The 23,760-nt window shown below is 36.6% G+C and overlaps 1 protein-coding gene across 2 annotated transcripts in view; it reads left to right on the forward strand.

Annotated features, from left to right (window-relative positions):
• The window catches only part of CERKL (CERK like autophagy regulator), a 91,203-nt gene that overhangs the window by 60,600 nt on the left and 6,843 nt on the right, over window positions 1-23,760 (forward strand). For both annotated transcript variants that reach the window (XM_017679093.3, XM_017679094.3), the window contains exons 3-10: window positions 2,320-2,451; window positions 10,305-10,368; window positions 14,346-14,488; window positions 19,575-19,649; window positions 20,443-20,620; window positions 20,698-20,757; window positions 21,358-21,383; window positions 21,479-21,587. In XM_017679093.3, the coding sequence (XP_017534582.1) occupies window positions 2,320-2,451; window positions 10,305-10,368; window positions 14,346-14,488; window positions 19,575-19,649; window positions 20,443-20,620; window positions 20,698-20,757; window positions 21,358-21,383; window positions 21,479-21,587 (787 nt within the window). The remainder of the gene's footprint in view (window positions 1-2,319; window positions 2,452-10,304; window positions 10,369-14,345; window positions 14,489-19,574; window positions 19,650-20,442; window positions 20,621-20,697; window positions 20,758-21,357; window positions 21,384-21,478; window positions 21,588-23,760) is intronic.

Consider the following 23,760-nt stretch of genomic DNA (forward strand, 5'->3'; position numbering starts at 1 on the left):
AATATATATGATATAAAAAGTGGTGAATAGAGGCACAGAGGAAAGTAACAGCAAGAAGCCAGAGAGATGAATTCTGTTGGTGATCAGGAAAGGCTTCAGCTAGGATGTGGCATTTGAAGTGTGCTTTGAAAAGTGGTAGAATTTTCATAGAAATAGTGATAAGGTGGAATGGAAAGGAAAAATCATCAGAATAAAGCAACACCTGCATACCTCGTATTTGGCAAGTGTGGGTAAAAGTGCAGTATTTCCAGAATCTCTCACCCAGTCTTAGTACATCTCCTATCCATAGGTGTTTCCAAGGGGTGGAGAGAAGTAGTCCATCTCCAAATCAATAGGTAATTACAAGGGGGAGTGAGGGCATATCTGGACTGGAGAGGTTAGGTGGGGTCCCTTTTTTGCAGCCGGGTCATGAGAGACACGGGGAGCACAAGTGGACGACTGCTTGTAAGCAATAAATGTGTTTCTCCCACTTTATTCTTCCCTTGACTGATTTCAGTTTCAAAGGTAATTTGCCCTGGGCTTGGAGACAGATGCACTTACTTAGCTTCATACATTTGCTGGAGCTGGTCTCACCACTTAGAACTCCTTCTGCACCACACCTGCTGTTTTGCTAAGGAGTAGAATAAGGTGTGAGGAAAGTAGGGAATTCTAAGAAGTGAACACAGCACCAGCAGGAAGCCCTACTCAAAGCCTCTGTTCTCCACGAAGTCTTTCCACATCCAAAAAAAGAATTAACCACTCTCAAACTCCCAGGACAGTTCAAGCCTCTCCGTTAACAAGTCTGTCCTGTTTTGTGCTGTTGCTGTGTGTGGATCTATCTTCCTCCTTTAAACATGAACCATGAACCACATCTTAATTGCTTTGCCCCTCTTCCCAGTATTTAGCACAAACGCCCAACAAATGTTTCTTGAACGTGTGTGAGAGAGCAAGGAGAGAAGACAGGCTAGAGTTGGTTGTGGGGCTCAGCATGTCCTCTGAAGGGCCGCTGCCAGGGCTGCTCAGAGCTGGGATGCCTGAGGGCACTGTGGAAGGAGAAGAACAGCAAGGGCCCCAGCAGTGGCCTCCAAGAACCTGAGATGAGGTGACTGCCAGGAGGGGCCGAAGGCGTGGAAGCAAATAGCTACCAGCTGAATGCAGAAACTGAAACAAAGGAGGAAGGAATTGTCATGGTTTTGAGGTTCCAACAACGGATGATGGACTGACAGAGGCCTCTGACCCACAGGGAGCCCAGGGGCAGTTTCTGAGAATGGAAAGAGTTCCTCACAGTCTGGTCTTTTCCTATCCAATTACTCTCCCTGAAGTCAAAAATAGTATGCGCTGTTGAAAGATGTTTTTATTTCAAATATGATGGAAATGAGATATTGGGTCTACTTGAGGCACATATAACTGACTTTGGTGTAATGGACATTTTTCATTTGGCTTTAGTCATGGTTTTGTTAAAAACGGATGTTAGTAACGGATGCCTTTGTAACGTTGAAACGTGGCCCTGCGAGAGCAGTTTACCGTGAAAGAAAAGGTCGCCAGCTTTCTTTTGGCTCCTCTGTCCCTCTTGCACCTTCATAACAACAGAAAATTTGCTTTGCACCTGCTCCAACTGGGTTCTAAGTGATAAGCATCTTGCAAGCCTGGAAAATTGTAGTATCAAATCTCAGCCCCAACTGTGAGGCAGCACTATCACCGGATCCCCGCTGAGAGGCGTTGCTTTCCCAATTCCCAGAGGAAGAGTCCTTTCTCCCCTGGCAGCTTTTCAGGCTTGAACTCCAGCCTAACCCTTTCTGAGGCCCCAGCGTGCATCGCTCTGAGTGCTGGCCTGACCCCGGCCCTGGTACTCTCCTCCACCCTGGGCTCATCCACAGGTCAGGCTTGGGCCGCCCTGGGATCACTGGAGGGCCCAATTCCAGTAATGAGCATATTTATCTACGGAGAGGAAATGGGCCTTTCTATTGGTTACAGCCAACTGCTTCCTCCACAACCCGAACAATTGGTGAGGCAGCATTTGATAAATTATCTGTAATATGGTAAATATACCTAATCATTGCCTAATACTCATGAAGTTGCTTTCATTCCCATCTTCCTTCATAAATTAAATGGTTTGTTATAACATGGTTTAAGAGGCATATGCCTATTTCATTGACAGCAGACGTAAGTGTTTTAAAATCATGCCACATTCAGGGAAACTCATAAGAATTTCAAGTAAAAATTTACTCTTCGAATAGGTTTATAACATCCTGTCTAACTAGATTTATTGTATGGTTTTAAAGGGAAATAAAAAAATGCTGTCAGAGACTTTGTAACTTTGTCTTTATGTTTTTCCCTTAGGGTTTTCAAACAGACCAAAATCACTGAAAGTACTTTTAAACCCCCAAAGCCACAAAAAAGAAGCTACCCAGGTCTATTATGGGAAGGTTGAACCACTGTTGAAGATTGCAGGAATAAAGACTGATGTAACAAGTAAGTCATGTTGAGAATGTAATTTTGACATTAAAAAAAAAATCATACTTAAGGAAGCAAGATAACTTGAATTTGTTCTTAATCCAAATCAAGGAAGCTACTTGTAATATCTAAAGCTTTTTATGTGCTCCTATAACCTGCAGCCTGCTCTCTGGGTTTGATGTTTAATCACATTGTTTCTTTTTATCGTATTATATTTGTTAGGATATACCAGTATTTTTTCTTTAGACCACTTTTCAGACATTAAAAATTGTTAGGTATCATTTTAAATGGAGCTGCACACTTTTTAGTATCTTCATTGAGATGTTTGCTATTTATACATTACTTCTGAAGTTTGAAAAGCCACTGATTTTTTGCTCTCTTAAATGTTTGAGGTCTTTCCGCGGAATCCTTCATTAGCTAGTTTTTGTTCTGACTCTGACCCCTGCTGGTTAGGTCATAACTAAGCACTTAACTGCTGGTTTTAGATGCATTTAGAGAAGCCAGAAGCTTAAATTCATGTCCAAAGTAAGAAAGGAGCTTAGGTTTATGTCCAGGTAAATGGAAATTTGCTATGTTAAAGTTAATAGAAAGATTAGTAAAATCCTTTTCAACTTTTTCAATTTGCTGACCAAATTCCTTTGTTTGCTTGAGACTGTTATTTTTCCCATGGGGGGCAGACCAAGAAGATATGATGCTACCAAGAATCACACCTCAGGTTTCCTGATTTTATTTCTATGTAGCTTCACTAACACACAGTGCAAGTTTATAGCAAATTTTAATTGATGAAGAATATTGCATAATAAGCCAACTCAGGAGACAAGGCCAGAATCTCGTCTCCTTGGACTCTCCTAGTGCCAAGTATAAAATCCTGGAGGAGGGACTGAGAGCGACCTGGATCTGCTCAATGATAACCAAGGGATATGGGTTTCACAAAGAGCTGATGGACTGGGGTATAGGAGGAAGTTCCTTAAAAACAAGCAGTCTTTGTAGGATGGTCAAAAGTCAGCTACCCCAAACGGCATCTACTACAATAGAGGTTCCACAGAAACTACCCTAATAAACTCATGAGGAATTTCTGAATTAAAGTAAAATTGCAGTGGAAGAATTAAACTTTTATCTCTGTGGCCTTTGGCCTACTTAGAAGTGATTTATACAGAAAAGAAATAATTCAGAGCTATCACTCTTTTCCACTGAGGATTTTCAAACACTGGCAAAAGGAAAGCTTTGAGATTCACATTAGGATAAGACAGTTAAAAGTTGAAATTGAATACACTTATTGGCAAAGTCATTAATGATTTCGTTTCATAGAATTAATGTCTAGAACAGTTTTATGTGGTAATTCGTAAATATCGAATTCAGTTCAAGGAACTCTTGACTGCTTTGTAAACACTGTACAGAGTGTAAGATGAATAAGGTATACTGATACCTGCTCTCGAGTGGCCAGTAGTTTATTAGGGATTCAAATAGGTATGTCAAATAAATGGGACATACAAAAGGACTATGGTGTCTCAGGGGGTGATACTAATTTTGATCAGAAGAGTCAAGAGTATTTGAACTGAATAGTTATGGAGAGCCAGAGAAGGCAAAAAAAAAAAAAAAAGGCTTTCTCTGCATACGCAGCAGAAGAAGAGTAAGGGAATGAAGGCAAACTAGCAGGTAGATAAAGTGCGTATGTGTGTGGGGGGATTGCACCTTAAAATCTTGGGAGTTCTTTCATAACTTCCCTCTGCCTTCCTCAGTTTAGACTTATCTTAATCTGGGCCTTTCCATCATCATACAATGGTTGGCACTGAACTGGAATCTTCTTTATTCAAACGAGTGGTATTTGAGGACTGTGTATGAGGGAGACCTAACATGCTTTAATCCTGAATGAGGATTAAAATTTCTTCCGTTCAATTTGTCCTAATATATTATGTAATCCAATCCAGAGCAATCGCTTTCTTAACCATCACAATACTTCCTATGGGCTGAGGGTAGGACCTCTTTTTCTTAAGGGCTGAGGATACCTGAATGGAACTTGGGTTCTATTGAGGAGAAAAAAAGGCAAAATGGCTTCTGGGAAGGCTCCCAACAATGTTCACTAGAGAAAGTTTGAGTCCAGATTATGGCTGGATCTTTCTGCTACAGTCAGGAGTGCTGAGTGGACTCATCATGCATTGACCCCGACTGAGTTGGTATACATTTTTTATCATAGTGTTGTATTCTGGCTTAGCAAAAATGATTCTGCCATCAGAATAAAGATTAGAAAGGAAGAGGGAGATTGGAGGAAGGAAAGCTGGTACATGAGGCCTGAACTAACGGAGAGATAAAGATAGGAATGTGCTCTCCTTCTTAAAACAATATTATTAGAGAGAAAAATGTTATGTTCTAGAAACTTTTTTCTAAATTTGGAAATATTGAGTATTATATTTAGTTTAACATAAAATAAAATAATATTACATAAAGCAAATTTAAAGTTTACTTACATATTTGTGCAAAATGACTTATTATTAGCTGCCTAATGCTCCTCCTACAGGCAAAATAATAGAATTGCACCATTTGCTTATAAAACCATTTTAATATGTATATTGGCTAAATAGTTATATAAAAAATGTTTTCTATTTTGTGTAGCTGAATAAACATGTGGATACTTGAAAAGTCTTAGAATCTTTCTTTCTATCTGACAGTACAGTTTATAGTCTGAATCATATAATATATTTGAAACTACCTTGTATATTATAAGGTGATATACAAAGTTGGTCATAATGCTGTACAATTCAGTTTCATAAATAATGCAATACTAAAATTCAGTTCACACTTTGAAATAAAAATATCTTATGTGAAAGCAAAACAGAAAGAAGACATATTTTATGCATGTCCAGTGTCACTATTGTTTTAACATATATACATTATTGAATCCCAGTGGCATATAAATTGCATAATACATTCTATAGGACGATGAGTTCACTAGGAGGTAATTCTATATATGTGAGGCAGAATGTGAAAAATTATAGCTAATTTTCTAGCTATAAAGCAATTTTTTTACATAAATTTCTTTTAAAAATGACTAGTGAAAAAATAATCTGATTAAAAATGGAAAGATGGTCTGAATAGACATTTTCCCAAAGAAGACATACAAATGGCCAGGCACATGAAAAGGTGCTCAACATCAATCATTATCAGGCAAATGCAAATCAAAACCATGATGGATATCATCTCACACCTGTTAGAATGGCTGTTCTGAAAAAGACAAGAAATAACAAGCACTGCTGAGGCTGTGGAGAAAAGGAAATCCTGGTGCACTGCTGGTGGGATTGTAAACTGGTGCCACCACTATGGAAAACAGTATGAAGGATCTTCAAAAATGTAAAAATAGAACTACTGTATGATCTAGCAATTCCACTTCTGTGTGTTTACCCAAAGAAAACAAAAATGTTAACTTGAAAAGATATCTGCACCCCCATGTTCACTGCTGCCTTATTTACAATAGTCATGACATGGAAGCAACCTAAGTGCTTATCAGTGGATGAATGGATAAAGAAAATGTGGTACATACACATGTGGAATACTATTCAGTCATAAAAGAGAAGCCCTGCCATTTGCAGCAAAGGTGGACCTGAATGGTATTATGCTAAGTGAAACAAGTCAGAAAAATACAAATACTATATGATCTCACCTATATGTAGAATCTTAAAAAAATAAAAAAAAAACCCAGCTGAACTAATAGATACAGAGAACAGATAAGTGGTTTCAAGAGGTAGTGGGTGGAAGGTGGGTGCCATTGGTGGATGTCAAAAGATACAAACTTTCAGTTAAAAAAAAAGTCTCACCACATTAGTAAGAATATACTCCTTTCATTTTTTAGTGATGAAACCCTAACTACTTCTGAGTATAGATCAGCATCTTTTGAAATAATTGAACAAAAACTGCATCTTCCCTGTGCTACCACTACCAGTGCAGCATCTTATCTAATAATGGTATCAGATAAACTTCTGGAAGAACCACAAAAGAAATGAGTTCCTTGTTTTCCTAATAACTTGTTGGTATACGAATGAAGGAAGAGCATGGGTGGTAAGCCCATGCTGGCATATGATACTTTTTCTTTCTCTTCTTTCTAAAACAGAACAGACTTTAGGAATTATATTACTTACACGTGTTAGAGGAATTTTAAGAGACTGTACATTCATAGGATAATTCATAGAAAACAAAGTGAAAAAGTCAAGGCAGCAGAGAAATCAAACTGGAAGGAACTTTAGAGGCCATCTAGTTCAACTCCCCTAGGTGGCGGAGTGCAGGGGTGTGGAACTTCCCTTGGATGACCACACAGTCTTGACTTGGGCCCCTGTGGTTGAGTCGGTGTGTGCTGGACAATGCTGATAGACATTATTATAGTGAGTTCAGAGGCTCTGTGCCTTTGGGCGTATTAGACAAAGGTACCTCTTTCGACTTACAAGAAGGTACCTTCTCTTCTGGGCTGACTGAGCCAAAGGTCACATAGCACGTTGAGTAACTATACTGGCTGGATTGCAAACCCACCCGTTGGCCAGTGCCTTTGTGCAGGGGGTGAACTGCATAGAGAACTTGTGAGCTGATGTTTGCTTCCTTATAATTTTTAGAGTTGATGTTATTTTTGTAGTAATAAAAATAAATGTGTCCCATCTTGTGTATGTCATGAGATATTGAAAAGAGATACTATGCCTGCCCTTGATCTCTCTTGTTCATGATAGGCAATTTCATCTCCTTCAGTTGATCTTTGTATTAACAAAGCGAAGCCACTCATCATTATCTTGGTCAAAGACACTTTTCTGAATGTATCCTTGATCTCTGCCAGCTCAGGGCTGGTGGGAGTGCCTAGCTAACAGATAATTTTTACCTCCTATCTGCCCTGGCCAGAACTGTCAAGAAAGTGGAGTTCCTTGTCTCTTTCTTTTTCCTCCTTCTAGGATCAGACATTTAACTTTCAACACTCTTACCAAATTTCCTTTTTGAATTGTTTCTCTTTGGCTCTTCATGTCTCTACTTAATGCCTTCTCTCCTTGGTAACGCCACTTGTGATTCCTGATTTCAACCAGCAGAAAGCTAAGCAACTTGATAAAACTGAGTCACAGAAGATACTTGTAGACTGAGTCATTACTTTCATACAAAGTTACCTGCATTTTCATAAAACTCTGGATGGTAAATATCCATGCATCATATCCAGCTGGAGAGAAAGAGAATTCTGGGTATTAGGCTCTTTTTATTACTCCTTAAATAATTGTGGATGTATATGGCTGATCCCATTTCCTGTACTCATTTGTCAGTTAGGGAGTTGGAACTTTATCTCAGGGCACAGTGAAAAGTCATCAGAGGAGGTTATGTAGGGAAGTGATATGATTAAATATGTGTTTGAGAAAGACCATTCTGGCTAATGGGGGATAAAGATTGGAGAGAGACTGGAGAAAGGCTGTTGTAGTATACACATTAAAGATGGTGGTGTATAGATCTTGGGCACTGGTTTGAGGAATGTTAGGATGCTGCAGCATAATTAGAGACAGAAACAGCTGGAATTGGCCATAGAGTGGTCGAGGAGAGTAAAGGAGAGGGATAATCAAGGAAAAAGTCATTTTCCTGTCTCAGGCATATGAGAAGTGGATTTCAGAACACCGAAAGAATGATATATTTGAGAGGCAATGCATTTGAAGTTGTAAATTGCAGATTCCATTTTGAGCTTAATAAGCCTGAAGTATACTATACAGTACAGGAAAGAAAATGACATCTCAGTATCTTATCCTATTAGAGAATTTTTATCACCAGACCTAGAAACATTTCCTTAAGTCCAATCAAATCTTGTCTGATTTTACTTCAGCCCATTTCCTCATCAACATTCAAGATCAATCTTGAGACATCACCTTTCTCCAGTATTGTCTTTTTGAGGAAGTAATATTTAAACTGAAGGTTATGGCGTGGGGGATCCCAGCAGTGAGAACTCTGTGTTCAAAGATGAATACACAATAGGGACTCCAAATTTCCTCTATAAAAGGGCCATAGGTTGTCAATCTCATTGGAAAAGGAAAGTAGGTGATGAAAGAAAGAGCTTGTAACTTTCTTTTGAAACTGGATTTGAAACCAGCAGTTTACTCTATGTTTATGTGGAGTAGGATAATTTGAATCTGTCTCTTTCTGATTTCAGAGCCCATAATGTCCTATCTAAATACATATTTTGATTCCTTCTATTTTATCTAAACAGTAGTCTAGATTACTCTCTGTCCTTTTTCCCTATCTTTTCTTTACTATCATTTATTACTACTTTACATTGTACATTCATTTTCTAAATTAGAGTATATTTGTTTCCAGAATGTAAGTGTCCTGAGGTCAAGGACTTTATTTATTTTATTCATTGTCCTAAAACATTGTCATTGGGATTTTTTAGTCTTTTCTATCTCTTTGCTCCAGATCAATGATTTTATTTAACTTTTACAATGTCATTTAATTAAAAAAAACTTACTCTCCTTAGTTAATTTGCATTAGTATATACAAATTCCACCTGCAAGATCAAAGGAAAAATTAGACTATTATTTCAAATTTTTCCCTAATAAAAAGTATTCAGCCATAACATAATTTTAAAGGTAATTTTGTATTGGATTTGAAAAGCTTTACAAAAAGTAAGCTTTGGCATAAAAGCCAGACTTGATAAACTGATTCTCAACATAAATAGTCTTAGTTATTTTTAATGTGTGTATGCAAGACATTTTATTATTTTGTATTTTAAGGGTAAAACTATTTTCTGAGGTTATAGATGAATGATCAACACAATCATTCATACCTGTCCAAATGTATTAATATTTAAATTTAGTTTTCTTGTAGCTTTCTTCTGGGTAGAATTTAATATAGAGAATGTTTATTTATGTGAATGCTAAAGGCATTTGAATAAGCTATGGGAGCATTACAATGTAATGCTGCTGGACAGAGGATGATTTTTCTAGACACCACGACTAATAATTCTTAACAATACCTAAAAACATTGGAGGAAAAGCTTGAACCATGCTGGCACCAGGGACAGACAGGCATGAAAGATTAATGTAATCTTGCATATAATGATGCACATTCTTACACAAAAAATCCATCTGCAATGTCATGTCAGTCAGCAGAAATCTTTGATGGGTGGTTACATCTGGGCTGTCTCTTCTGGCAGAGCTTCCCTAGAAAATGCTAAATGTGGTTGGGATGCTTGGTGCCATCTGCAGTGTGCCAGTTTATCCTGTCTTCACTGGCATTTGCAATACTGCATAGGGCGTTGTGACTGTAGAGACAGCGATAGGGACTGACAGATTCTTTTCCTTAGAGGATCCAGCTCGGGTGGGCCTGTGCCACCCGCCTCCTCGGCTTTGGATCAGTTATCACTGGTGTTGGCTTGGCTTCATATTTTCACATCCAGCTCCTCTTTTTAGTCTAGCAGTTCCAGATACACATTCTTCTAGTATGTAAATCTTACACTAACCTTTTGACTAATTTATTCATGTAAGGTTGCCAAAGTGATTTAACATTGAGTGTTGGATGCCAGCTAATATGCCTTATTTTCAAAATACTGCTGCTCTTAGGCTTCTGATTTAAAGGAAATGTGTGGGACTAAACAGACAGGCACCAAGATAAATGATCTAACTGCTATGTGTGGGATATCCCCATGACTTATGTAGTTGGAACAACTATTTGACCCTCTTTTACATAAAGCTATAAAACACATCAGGCAAGTAACACTTAATCCTCTTACCCATGATTAAAATATAAATATTCAAGAATAAGTGTTGGTTTATGACCTGACCATATGTTTATCATATTATTTTGCCAACTCAAGTTAAAAAGAACATTGTTTAAAACTTTCACTTTGGTGTGTGTGTGTGTTTTTATTTTAATAGTCACGGAATACGAAGGGCATGCGCTGTCACTGCTAAAGGAATGTCAACTACAGGGATTTGATGGGTAAGTTCTCTTACCAATCTATCTTTGTCATATAGCATATACTATTATTTTCATTAGTGTTTAGCCACTTGGGGCCTATAATTTTTAGTATTTGTGATCTATGTAATTGGGCTCTATTTCATTCATATCTGTATAATAAGAATGAATGATAATAATGATAATATGGCATGGTCATCCACCTCTCATGGTCAGCCATGGGAAAGCAAAAGAAGAAATCTAATTCTAAGTACTGGGAATTCACCTTATATTTACCTAATGTGCATAGATTTGCATCTATAGTCCTTAATTCTTAGCTTTAATTGTGTGAGTATCTAGAAAGCATTGATGGAAGCTATTATACTTGTCATATGGCATAACTCTACTGTGATCCTCTTTTGTAAATTTATAGGTAGTGTTAATAGCTACCTACTGGTTTATTTGGCTGTGACTGATTAAGGGTAAATATTTTATAAAGAGAAATTTATTATTTGCAGCACAAATAAAAGATGCTAATTTTAATTATCTCTTACAATTTAGTTGCTACCAAATAAGTATGTTATTCACAGTAGGCATCAGAAACCATTTGCAATACATGGCTGGAGTGTGTAGAAATTGTTCACTGGCATGCAAACATTAGAAACAAGACAAGTGACATATACTTTAGTAGCCCTTCTTTGAAATTAGGTGAGTCAGTTTGCTAAAGTGCTGGACTGTTGTCTAAGACAGAAACGTATTCTTCTGGGGGAGAATTTTTTGCAAGGGTGGCTATTTCAGAGTTCTAAAAGGTGGTAAGTATATGAATCATTTGTGTCACATGGTAATGGGTGAGAGGGGCAATAAGACTCAATATCAGGAAGGGCAATTGGGTCTTTCAACACACAGAACTATTAACATGTTTTAAGGAGGACAGTGATGCAATGAAAAATGGGACATTAGCAGACATTAGCATGGTTTTTCAAAAATGCTCCATATTTTTTGGTGGGGAAAAATGTTAGTGGGTGGAGAATAAAGCTGGGCAAAAAACATGATTTCTCAAAAAGGAATTTAACTAAGAGGAATAAATCTAGAAGGCAATATTATAAAAATATTGAGGCTGAAAAGTATGAGGTAAGAGATTACTTCAGGGCCTTATGCTTAGAACTAGACAGATTGGTTAATACACTACATTTAGGAAATCCTCTTGCAAGTATACAGTTTAAGAAAAGTAATTGGGGTCAGTCATGCCCACTAGCTACCTACCTTAATATGCTGCATAGTCCTGAAACACAGCTTGTGAGTATGTAAGTATGGCTGCATTGTGAATAAGTCCTTGCTTCAAAATATGGTTATATAAATAATGAGGATACCAGATATGATAGGTATTAGATCTTGTCTTGCTGATCAGCATTGTGAAATGGTCCACCAAATGTGGTATCTATAAATAAGTTCCACTGGTAATTATATAAGGTTCAAGAAGAACTTTGCAGAATTGTGAAAGATTGTTGCTCAAATGCAGCATAGTATTACTTTCCTCTTTACCTGAATATGCTTAATTCTAGTTTTCTTCACATGGCAGGTGTTAGCAGGTGTTGTTATTTTGCATTGTGGCACTAAAAGATATATAGATCCTGTAGATACTACCCACAGTTTTTTAACCAAATAGTTTGGCCTAACCATTATATGAATTAAGTTTTAGTAACTTAGCAGTTTCTAAACTCTGCAGGATGCTGACTTATTTAAGACTTCAATAATTTAAAACTTCTATTGAAAGTCATCTATCTTCTAAGATCCTTTAAACAGCCCATTTATCTTTTGTGGACCCAGCTTTTCCAGTAGGAGCCAATATGTGGTTGGATAACTATCTTAATAAAGTGGGAATTTCAAACTGCTCTGCTTACATAGAGAGGCACATAAGAAGAACAATAGAAACAGTTTCTTCAGGCACTTCAAAAGAATAATTCTCTGTATCTGTGAGTTTTGTCATGTTTTGTTTATTCGTTTTCTCTTTTACATTCCACATATAAGGGAAATCATACGGTATTTGTCTTTCTATGACTTATTTCACTCAGCATAATACCCTTAAGGTCACCCATGTTGTTGAAATAGCAAGATTGGTGGTTGCCAGAGGGGAGGGGGAAATGAGTGAAGGGGATCAAGAGGTACAAACTTGAGATTACAAAATAAATAGTAAGGAGACATAGTATATAATGTATGGCACAGTGACTATAGTCAGTACGATAAAGTATATTGAAAGTTGCTAAGAGAAGATCTTGAAAATTCTCATGAGAAGAAAAAAAAGTGTTTTTTGGAACTCTGTATGAGAGTAGATGGTAATTAGACTTAGTGTGGTGATCACTTCAAAATTTATAAAAACACCAAGTCATTGTGTTATATACTTGAAACTAATATAATGTTATATGTCAATTACACTTCAGTAAAAAAGAACAATTCTCAAACAAGTAGAATGTTTGAAAATGGAATGCACTCCGTTTGTGACTTCCCTTCTCCTGAACCTGTTCAAAAGTGGCCAGAGGAACCCTTTTGAGAAATATATACAAAAGACTCAAGGATGGGGTAAGGTAACCCCAAGAGTCCATAGTATTTTGATGAGAGAGGGCTCACATTCCTTTAAGAACTTGGACCCAAAGCATCTCTGCCTGACTCTAGTGGAGGGAGTGATTAGCAAATCACCAAAAATTTGTAAACACACACCAGAGAGGTTAAGCTCCAAAAAAGATTCTGTGTTTTATTGAGTAAAGCAAAATGATTTGTTGAATACTGCTTAAGAAATGTTATTTGCTAAGATTCTGGAGTTTTTAAAATGAGTTACATGTTTCTGTGAAGCCATATTGTGGCATATTTCTAAAGCCAACAGGAGCAGGGTATCAGTACTCACGACAGCTGGTACACAACGCCGGTGTGTCCTTGTAAACACTCGAGATCCATTGCTAAAGCTTCTGTGAGCATATTACCCTTTATTACCTTCAATATTACCCTTTATTTATATAGGGTATGAGTAGGAAGTTTTGTAAAGGCAACAAAAATAGTAGTAGTAGGTGCAAAGAGTGATATCAGACTTGAAACAGGAACAGTGGAATTTGTAAATGAATATGGTTGAGCTAATATATAGCTTTATATAATTAGGAATATACTAATATTTTCCTATTTTATTTTAAACTATTTTTTATTTGAATTTGAATTTCAGTTTTTTTCTTTTGTTACCATTAGTAGGACTCACAATAATCTAGACATATAACTAACATTGAGATCTTATCACATTTACCATATCTGTTATTAGTAAGGTTAAAAAATAAAAGGATCTCTTTTCAAAAAAGAAAAATTTTAAATAAAAAAATCCAATAATATACTAAAAATTGCAGAGATGATATTGGTTGATAGACAAATACAGAAACACCCACGAGGTCGTAAAAAGGTTTTAGCAGTATTGAGTAGGGTCAAAGGGTAGTAATACTAATTTTAGAAGTGCCATAGAGCATTAATGTCCAGTAGATGAAAACCATTTCAGGTCTGCAATTACTGCATTCATATACTAATGATAATTAGCAGTTCCTTAAATTAAACCTTCATATTTTACATGATTTTTATTGCTGTTTGTCTTTTTAGAGCTATATTGAAAACTGGGATTTTATGACCTTGGTTTGTGTTAGTTAAATGAATTGCACATGACTATGATTAACATAAACAAAATGAGAATAATATGCTTTTGGATATTAACAAAGCAAAATGCAGGTCAGATGTGAATGAACATATTCAAATGTTTTAATGCTTCTTAACCCATTTAAAAATATTTTGTCTATGAGGTATCATCTAGGTATTTTATTTTTGCAGTAAATTTTACTAGTACAATGCTAGTGTCTCTTTATTCATCAACACATACTAAAATGTTCGAAGGTGTGTGTTATCATGCATATGTGCATGACTAATATTTTGAAGTCTAGATTTCCTAAATTATTACCAGTTATTTTGAAGTTGCATTCTTTTAATTTCTTGTTTTCTAGTGTTGTTTCTGTTGGTGGAGATGGATCTGCCAGTGAAGTAGCCCATGCTTTGCTTCTTAGAGCCCAGAAGAATGCTGGAATGGAAACAGACAGCATCCTGGCTCCTGTCCCAGCACAGCTTCCACTTGGTGTAATACCAGCAGGTAAGGGAGTGGCCATGGCTTTGCTAAATGGAAACCTCCTGCCTTTCCATTTTACTTCCTAACCTACACAGTGTAATTCAGAGTTACATGCACAGGGAAAGCCCAAGGCTGGCATCTCCACTAGCAAATGTGAGACTTTGGACAAGTTATTTAATCTCTTTGAGCCTCACTTTTCTAATCCATAAAAGAGTGATAACACACATAATATGTACTTCATTAGCAGTTACTGTAGTGTTAAATTAGATATGTGGAGGGTTTAACACATAGTTAAGCTATGAATAAATGGGATTATTACTCTACCTTCCCAAAGAAAGGTCTAATGATCACACAGTACCAGATAGGAAATTTTAAAACAGGGCCACTCTAGTCAAGCTGCTTACAATTTTATGTGGTAAAAGGTGATAGCTCCCATAATCAAAATATAAGCAAATAACCTTGAGAATGCCAAAAAAGACTTTTTCTGACTGCTGTATCTCTAGCTGCTAAGACTAGAACGGAACATGGCACAGTGAACACTCAATAAAGTTTAAGTGAATGAATATAAAGATGCCATGGAGTAAATGCTACTTGCATTAAGCCTAAAAATGGGTAGATTCTGGCCTGAAAAGATGAGAATGAATTATTTTCTTGGCTGTAAAAATAATAAATGCCAAGGCAAAACCCAGGAGTGCTGAGGAATAGAAAATGGGCCATTTGTTGGGTGATAATGATGTCAGAATAAGTCCAACTCATGGTGTCTCCTGATTGCCACAGGAAGTAGTCTGAACTGTATTTGATAAACAGTAGGGAACATGGGAAGTTTAGATGAAGGGAAAAGCACGCTTGGAGCCTGTTTGGGAGGTTTCACAGTTAGGGGAACGGAGCAGGGGAGAGTGGAGGGCAGGGCTGGGGAGAATAGAGGAGCAAGACAGGGACCCAGAAAAGAGGAGAACAGTCTCACAAGTTTGTTCTGTGGGTCACTCCTCCCAAGTCCTTATTTAAATAAATAGTCAAGGAAAGTGATTCTTTTCATTTAAAACATCACACATTATGATCTCTACAAGAAAAGCAGAAACAATCATTCTTCCCTATGAAAATAGAAAGTAATGCACATGGTTGAAAAAAAGTCAACATGCTGTCCATTTGATAACCAGATGCCTTTAGTACGGATTTCTGTTGACAAAGAATAAAACATATACAACTGCCGCGTTTGAGTATAAAGTCGCTCATAAAAACAGTTTAAAAGGAGAGTGACGTTTGAATATATCCTGGTAATTGTAGAGCATATAGAGAAAAACCTGTGTTGGTCTTTAAGTAGAAGAGAACAAAATAACATCAACTTGAAATGGAAAAAATATGCATTAAGGGCCAGCCCACTTGGACCTTTTTGTATCGTTTTTGTAGCTCTGTCTATAATGGTAGAACTTTTTCAAGATTTCCTTGGGTGCAAAGCGCATGTGCTTATTAAGTCACTGTTTCTCTTCATTATTGGTACTTACACTCCTGAGGTCACTCACTGACTGTCATGACTCATTAGTGGAAAGATAGGTGTCCCCACAGGTATGCATTTGACATAAAGTGAAGAGTTCACTAGAAAAACTGGTGGTTATGCTTATAACTCATTATAAAGGTATAGCATTGATTATTGTCATTATACCTTTTAAGTATCTCTGATTTTGAAAGCATTTTCTATATGCAGTGGATATGTAGAAATGCCATTTGAATACTGTTATTGTTTAGAAGACACAGCCTATTGCCAAAATTCTCGACACTGTGCAGGAGTTCTAGCTTATGGATGCTATAAACTGGAGGAAGTCACGTGTGGGCTGCATTTAACGTGGGGACTCCATGCCTAGTCAGGGCTTTGCTAGAGAATGGGGACAGGAGCTGGGCAGGAAGTTTCCAAGCGAACTCAGAAGACAGTGTCTTTGAAGCCACTTGCCTCCTGGAAGAGAGACACCCAGAGGGAGAGTGTTCAGTAAATTACTCCACCGAGCCAACAGACTAAGCTGCTGAATTATGGTCAGACTCAAATGGATCAGATGTGGGGAAGCCTGTATTTGAACTCCTGGCCATTAGCAATGGTGTTTGTTGCTATGGGAACTGGTGCTGAGGAACTATATAGAGAGATTCCGATTAAAGGGGTGGGGGGAGAATAGAAAAGCCCGAGAGGACATAAAAATAAAAAAGCAATCCAGTTGTTGTAAAACAAGGCTCAATCCACATACTGATGGCTGTGAACCATATATTCCTATAGAGTTCACATAAGTAAATTCATGCTTTCCAATTAATTTGAGAAGAATAAAATATTGCCAGGGGACTGTTAATTTCTATGATATTTCAGGCAAAGAACCAAAGTGTAGGTGCAGTTTTCATGAGAATTTTAGATATGCTTGGCTAGGAAGTCATTACATCACATTTATCTGTTTGGATGTGGGAGACATTAATGGCCTTATGAATATTCATGGTGTCTGGTTAATTAAGTTAACTGTTCTGCAGAAGTGCTTACACTTCCAAGGACAATTTTTTTCATTTTTTCTTCTTGCCTCTGTAGTTTCTGCCTGGTACCTCCATCAGTCCTGCTTTACATGAACTGCTACTTCTACTCTTATTCTGTATTTGGCACATTTTAACAGGTCTGGGGAGGTGGTGATGAACCAAGTTGCTGGTAGCATTTAGAAAGATAACAGGCAAATTAACATATTTACCTTGAGGTAGAACATTTATAGCTTTTGTGAGAATGCGAGACTTACCTAGTTGTTTTTGATGTGAGCAGCGCGGCTCTTATGGCACTGCAGACATCTTTGCAGATGGATCACTTTTTTTTTTCCTGGAAATTGCTATTTTAGTTAATCCAAACAAAAATATAGAGCAGTCTATAGTTTTACAATTTTACTTCCATTTTCGTCATTGATTTTCCTTTTTAATTCGGACTGTAAAAAAACCGTTCTTAAGGGCTAAGGTACAGATTAACCAAGAGTAGATGACTGAGATCATCATCCCACTTCTGGCAACGCCCATCCTCCCTGCTAAATTCTACAGAATGAAAGCAAACTTGCCACACTGCAAACCCCGAGGAAATATAATAATAAAAAAAGTGATTTGTGCTCGGGCATGTTTAGCATACTTAAAACTCACAGGGAGTAAACGGATTGTATTTTCTTGAGTCATGATATGTGTCATTCGCTATTGCACATGACACCATTATATTATGTTTTTTAATAGCCTTTCTAGAGGAATGCTTTTATGGTCTACTCCTAATTAACCATAGTAATGGAGGAAATGTGTTTCATGGAGTACTGTAATCCATTGATAGTCCTAAATATCTCACTCTAATTATGTGGCCTCCTCTAAAACCTTTACCATAAATCTGATTGGGAAGCAAAATAGATTGATTTGTTTCCTCTTTTTTCCCCCACCCACTCCAGACTAATTAGCAATCAAGTGGACAAAGGGCAGGCTGTAGGGGGTCAAAGGGTAAGTGGAAAGACCTAGGTAATTGACTTCTTGATAAAAGACCCACTGAGTAACAGGTTTCTGTACTACTTGTTCTCAAAATTCAGAGTGTATAAAATCAATCTAGAGAATTTACTAAACCATGGACACCTGGGCCTCAAACTCCAAGATGTTCTGATGCCATGGGTTGTTGGTGAACCCACAAATTGGCCTTTTTAAAAGCTCCCAGCGATGCTGCTTATCCCAGGACCATACATTCTCGAAGAGTGTTTCTCCAAGTTAGTGTTACATGCATATCCTGAGGATCTCATAAAATACAGTCTCAGTAAGTCTGGAGTGGGGCCTGAGAGTCAACATTTTAATAAGCTCCCAAAAAGAAGGACAAAAACCACACGATAATCTTCATAAATGCTGAAAAAGCATTCAACAAAATTCAAGTCATTCGTGATAAAAACTCTCAACAAAATGGGTACAGAGGGCAAGTACCTTAACATAATAAAGGCCATATATGACAAACCCACAGCCAATATTATACTTAACAGTAAGAAGCTGAAAGCTTTTCTTTGAAGGTGGACTTTTATTTGCATAGTATTACTGGGGGTCTGAAAATCATTAGTGCTTAGATAGGTCCCTTATGATTATTATTATTTTAAGACAGTCTTGGTTGATAGTGTCTGAGTGCCTCATCTTCTCCAACTGAGCAACCCAAGCAACATCAGTTCAAAGTGATACAAATTGAAGAGAAAATGTGCGACCACACAGGAATGTTCCTGATGAACAAAGCCAGGCTAACCTTTGCTGTAAGAGCTGTAGTATGTAACACACCCTTGCTTTCAAAGGTCTCTGCTATTACTGGGTTTCTTTCTCCTATTCTTTAACTCAAGAAAAAGTGTATCATCTTAATTTTAAACCCTTTTAGAGCAGGAACTAGTTGGTATATTCCCCTTTGGAAGCAAGTCTTTATCCTAAGAGCTCAGAGACACATGAATGTTATAGGGGCTTAACCTGAGGAGCTTTTTCTGACTATAGGCTGGTGGGAAAAGTTCATGTGGATCTTACATGATTTTAATGATTATGAAAATCAGAAATCTAATCAATGCAGATTTTCATACCTTAGCAAATACCATGGAATTAAATATTTTCTTCATCTAAATAATAAAAGGGAATCCCTTTTTGGATGAGAGCTTATTTCTAAAATTTATTAGATGTCTATGAAGTATGTCTTTTGTACTTTATAGTGAAATTTTTTTCTTAGTAATTATTTGGATTTAAATTATTTAGGTATTTATGAATTTGTTTCTGATGTCCAGAGCTACCCTTCAGCTGCTGGTGCTCACTTGGGTATAGAAGTTAGGAGCCCATTTATTAAAGATGAATCAAGTGGACTTTGATTTAGCTAGTATTTTGGGGATAAAAAAGACATGGATGATGGAAAAGGCTGTGAGCAAGTAGATACTATAAACTATATTCTATTTAACTCATTTAAAGATTGAACAATAATTCAGCATCTAAGCTTTGAATGAAAACTTACAAACTTCCACTAGTTTTTCATAAGAGCATTACATAGTGACATCCCTATAAAGTAAGAGCAAATGGTTAATTTAAAATATATGCTACATTAACTGTACATATTTTCAAATTGGTTTGGCAGGATCTACTAACATACTGGCACATTCTCTTCACGGAATCTCTCACGTGGTAACTGCAACTTTGCACATTATATTGGGTAAGAATTCTTTCAAGTAAGTTCGTGTTTTATAAGGAAGTCTTTATATTTATATAATGAAGGCTATTTCATTTCTATCAGACTTTTTAAGAGAAAATAGGTTCTTTGTCTCTCAAAGTAGAGAAATGTTTGACTGAAAAACCAAAGTCAATTAGGCAAAGTTTCACTATTTGAACTGCCTGTCTTCAGAATATAGGTGCTATAAAGAGCAGCAAATGAAGTTTTATTATAATCTTAATAGAGAAAAACATCATAATGATGCTCAAGATTACAATTTTAGAACTAGATAAATAAAGCCTGTGCATTTTTGACTATACCAAGATTCTAGGGCTAAGATAATGTTATTAAAAGAAAAAAAACACAAGAAAAATTTTTTCAGCCATTGCACAACCACTAGACCTTTTATTATCCCAAGTGATGGAAGCATATAGGCTCAGGTAAATGCAATGCAAAACTGTTGTAAATCTAAGTTTACTTTGTATGTGTACTTCAACTTCACTGCCTTGACCATTTTTTTAATAAGAAAGAGCAATCAATAAGCTGCAAAATTTTCTGCTTTGTGTTTCTTCCCTTAATACCTGAAAAAGTTACAGATGGTGATTGCAATCATTGTAGGTGAAGGGATATGAAGAGAAAGGAAGGATATGCATTGTGGTATAAAGTAGCTCGTGATCTTCTTCTATAAGTAAATAAATATGCTCTTCTCTGTCTACCCTTTTGACAACTGGCCAGTCTGCACTCAGTTCTATATGCAGTCAGTTGAATATGACTAACATTCAATGTCATATTCAAGGGCACATACAACCAGTTGATGTCTGTACCTTCAGCACCACTGGCAAGCTTCTTCGCTTTGGGTTCTCAGCCATGTTTGGCTTTGGTGGAAGAACTTTGGCTCTGGCAGAAAAACATCGATGGATGTCCCCTAACCAACGGAGGGATTTCGCTGTAATTAAGGCACTGGCAAAACTTAAGTAAGTCTTTTTCTTAAATCCAAAATTTTGTATGCCAGAGTCAATGACTGTTAATAACAAATTTCATTATGTTTTAGGCCAGAGGACTGTGAAATATCATTTTTACCATCTATCAGCTCTCAGGATTTACGAGAAGGGTAGGTAAAAAGTCCAAAGTAATATAGAAATTTATATTTTTCTTCAAAGCATAAAACAGCTTGATATAAACTGTTTATTAGACTTGTGATCTTTGTTTTTCTAACAAACTAGTCAAGAACATAGAATTGTGGAGTCCTACAGATTCTCGAAGGCCATGTAATTTGGCATCTGCCCTCATAAACAACCATTCATTCCATTCACCAGCTACTCATTCATTCATATATTCAACAGCTGTTTATTGAGTGTCTGTTATATGCCAGGCACTTTGGATACAATAATGAGCCAAAAACCAAATTATTTTTTAGAGTCCTCATGAAAATTTTTGTCTAGGGTGGAATACAAGTATTACTCAAAGCCATGCAAAAGAAGTGCTCTAGTCTTAAAAAAAAAAAATTGAAAGTCATTGTCACCTATGTTACTACTTTTAAATCAATCAACACATTATAATTCAGTAATAGAATTGTTCACGTAGTTTTATACTGTTTTCTAAGAAAACATTTAATATATGTAATGTTGGATTCACCAATTTTCTCAATTGAATAGATGTTATTTTTTGTGTGATGTGTTCTTGTTTCTTTGTTCTGTGTTCTTACTTTTAGGAAGGTGCGCGGATCTCCCAGATCTGGTGAGTTCAAAAGTACCTCCTTGTGAACTGAACCAGGCTCTGTGGACATTTTGCTCTGGTGAGGGAAAGTAACCAATCACTTCCATTACCTTTAGACTGTAGTGGCCAGTGGCAAATGACCCAGGGTCAGTTCCTGAATGTGAGCATCATGGCGATCCCTTGCCAGTGTTCAGTGGCACCAAGAGGCCTGGCACCTAATACCAGGTTAGTAAGTGTTTTTATTGAATCATTGATACTTATCTGTAAACCAAATTTTTCTTTCAGAATATCTTGTTGACTCTTGGCTAGATAGCATATTAGCAAGAGGTAGTCTCTGACTGTATATTATTAGGGATTCTAAAGGATTTGTCATGAGAGTAGACTGAGAACAGTTGTTAAACTGGAAAATTACAAGACAATCACTTTCTTTTAAATATCACTGAGGCTAAAATAATGGTCCTTATATTTTACTGACATGATTTTCTTATGTTATTTTATGCCTATTTTGCTTGCTTTGTTTATTTACCAATTATTGAGAACATTATGTTTAATTCTGATATAATGTCTTAATAAGTGTCTGCTTTCCAATTTTAGTGCAGACATAAATATAATCATGTAAAACATTTATAAGCATATATATATGATAGTGTTGATATATTTGATATCTTTATTCAAAAGAAACATTTGAGTTATATTTAATATGACTAGCAGTACATATGAGTCTACTGCCTGGATTTTCATGAGACATTTTACATATTATTTTATCCACAAGATACAGATATTCCATCTCTTGCACATTATTTTTCAGGTTATCCATTTTTGGTCTGAAAATATTTTTCTAGTATTTGCCTAGAGCACAGAAAAAAAGGATCTTGAATATTTTGTAATCAGAGTCAAATCTAGATTTTCCCCGGAAGGGGAATAAAAGAATGACTTAAGTATTTTGGCAATTTATAATATTTCAATGACTGGTTTCATCTTCCCTACAAATATTTAACCCAAATGATTAACAGCTAACAAAAGGGATTGATTTTAATTTCTTTCCTTGGCAATTGCTATAAAGGTAATAAAGGGAAATGTCCAAAGTTAGAGAAGAAAGAAACTGCAAACTTTGACATTAAAAATCCAGATGTCAGGGTTCTCATTACTTTAGTGCTGAAAAGTGAGAGCATTTTGAAATTTGTGTGATTGAAAAATTGAGTCTGATTGTTTCCTTCCACACCCTTAGAAACCCTAGGTAGTGGTGTGCCTCCCTGTTGGAATTTCCTCCACTACAAGTGAAGACATGGCTAGCTAACTAAAGGGACAGTGCTCCACAGGACTTGAGGCAATGCTTATCTAACCCTACTCCATCTCTACTCTTACTTTTCCTTAAGGACCTTCATGGGAGGTAGCCTGCTCTTCTGGGGATGGTTGATTCATGAAAGCCACTCCATACATTCTTCAGCTTGCCTGGAATTCCACTGCTTACTCTCCAGGTTTAATCAGTATTGATGAATTTTTCAGAGAAGGGTGACTTGTCAGAGATTTATTTTGTGGGTTATTATCAAACATGCCATTTGGGAATGGTCCTTACACTGGGCCTTGGCTGACCAGAGATAGTTGGAGATTTATCTTCTGAATGATTCAAGATAAACACACAGGAGATGCAACTCTCAGCTTTGTTATTTTTTTTCCACGATAAAGTATAATTTACTTCACAATACCTCAGTGCAAATTGCTGATAGGAACTAATATTTTCATATTCTAATATTAAATGCATATATATGTGAAACATTTAGAACGGTGCCAGACACATAGAGTATATTAATTACTAGTAAGTGTTTAAAAGTAGACATATACCATGTTATTCATATGAATGAGTAATAAGCAATTTTTAAAAATAAAGGATACACAAGACATTACTCTGAACATTTTGGTACTACTGTTCATTTCCCAGAGAAATAAATTGGGAAGAGGTAACATGATGGGTAAGGAGCACTGGACCATGGAAATTAAGAGCTGTGGTTCCAGCGATCATTTTTTCTCTTTGTGTCTTTGAACAGATAATTTAAACTTGGGGTCTTCTCTCCTTTGTGCATAAATCAAGTGAAAGAATGTATAATTTCCAAGGTCCCTGAAGAGCTCTAACCTGAGTTTCTGTAAGATTTTAAGAGCCCTTTTTTAAATGTCATTGTTGTTATTCTCGGAATAACTTTATATTTGCACTGAAATTGGGCTACAAGTCATTTGCACATATTTCTGCAAACTGCCTTCTAAAGCTGGATGTGAGTAGCTTTTCTGGCACTAAATCACATCTCTAAATTTGCAATCTCTTATATGAGCTAAACAGTTATGCAAGATTAAAATGCTGAGTCGCTCAACTGAACATGTGTGGCAGCATTTGTTCATTCCGTTT

This window comes from Manis javanica, chromosome 12, assembly GCF_040802235.1.
Source record: "Manis javanica isolate MJ-LG chromosome 12, MJ_LKY, whole genome shotgun sequence".
NCBI classification, from domain to species: domain Eukaryota; kingdom Metazoa; phylum Chordata; class Mammalia; order Pholidota; family Manidae; genus Manis; species Manis javanica.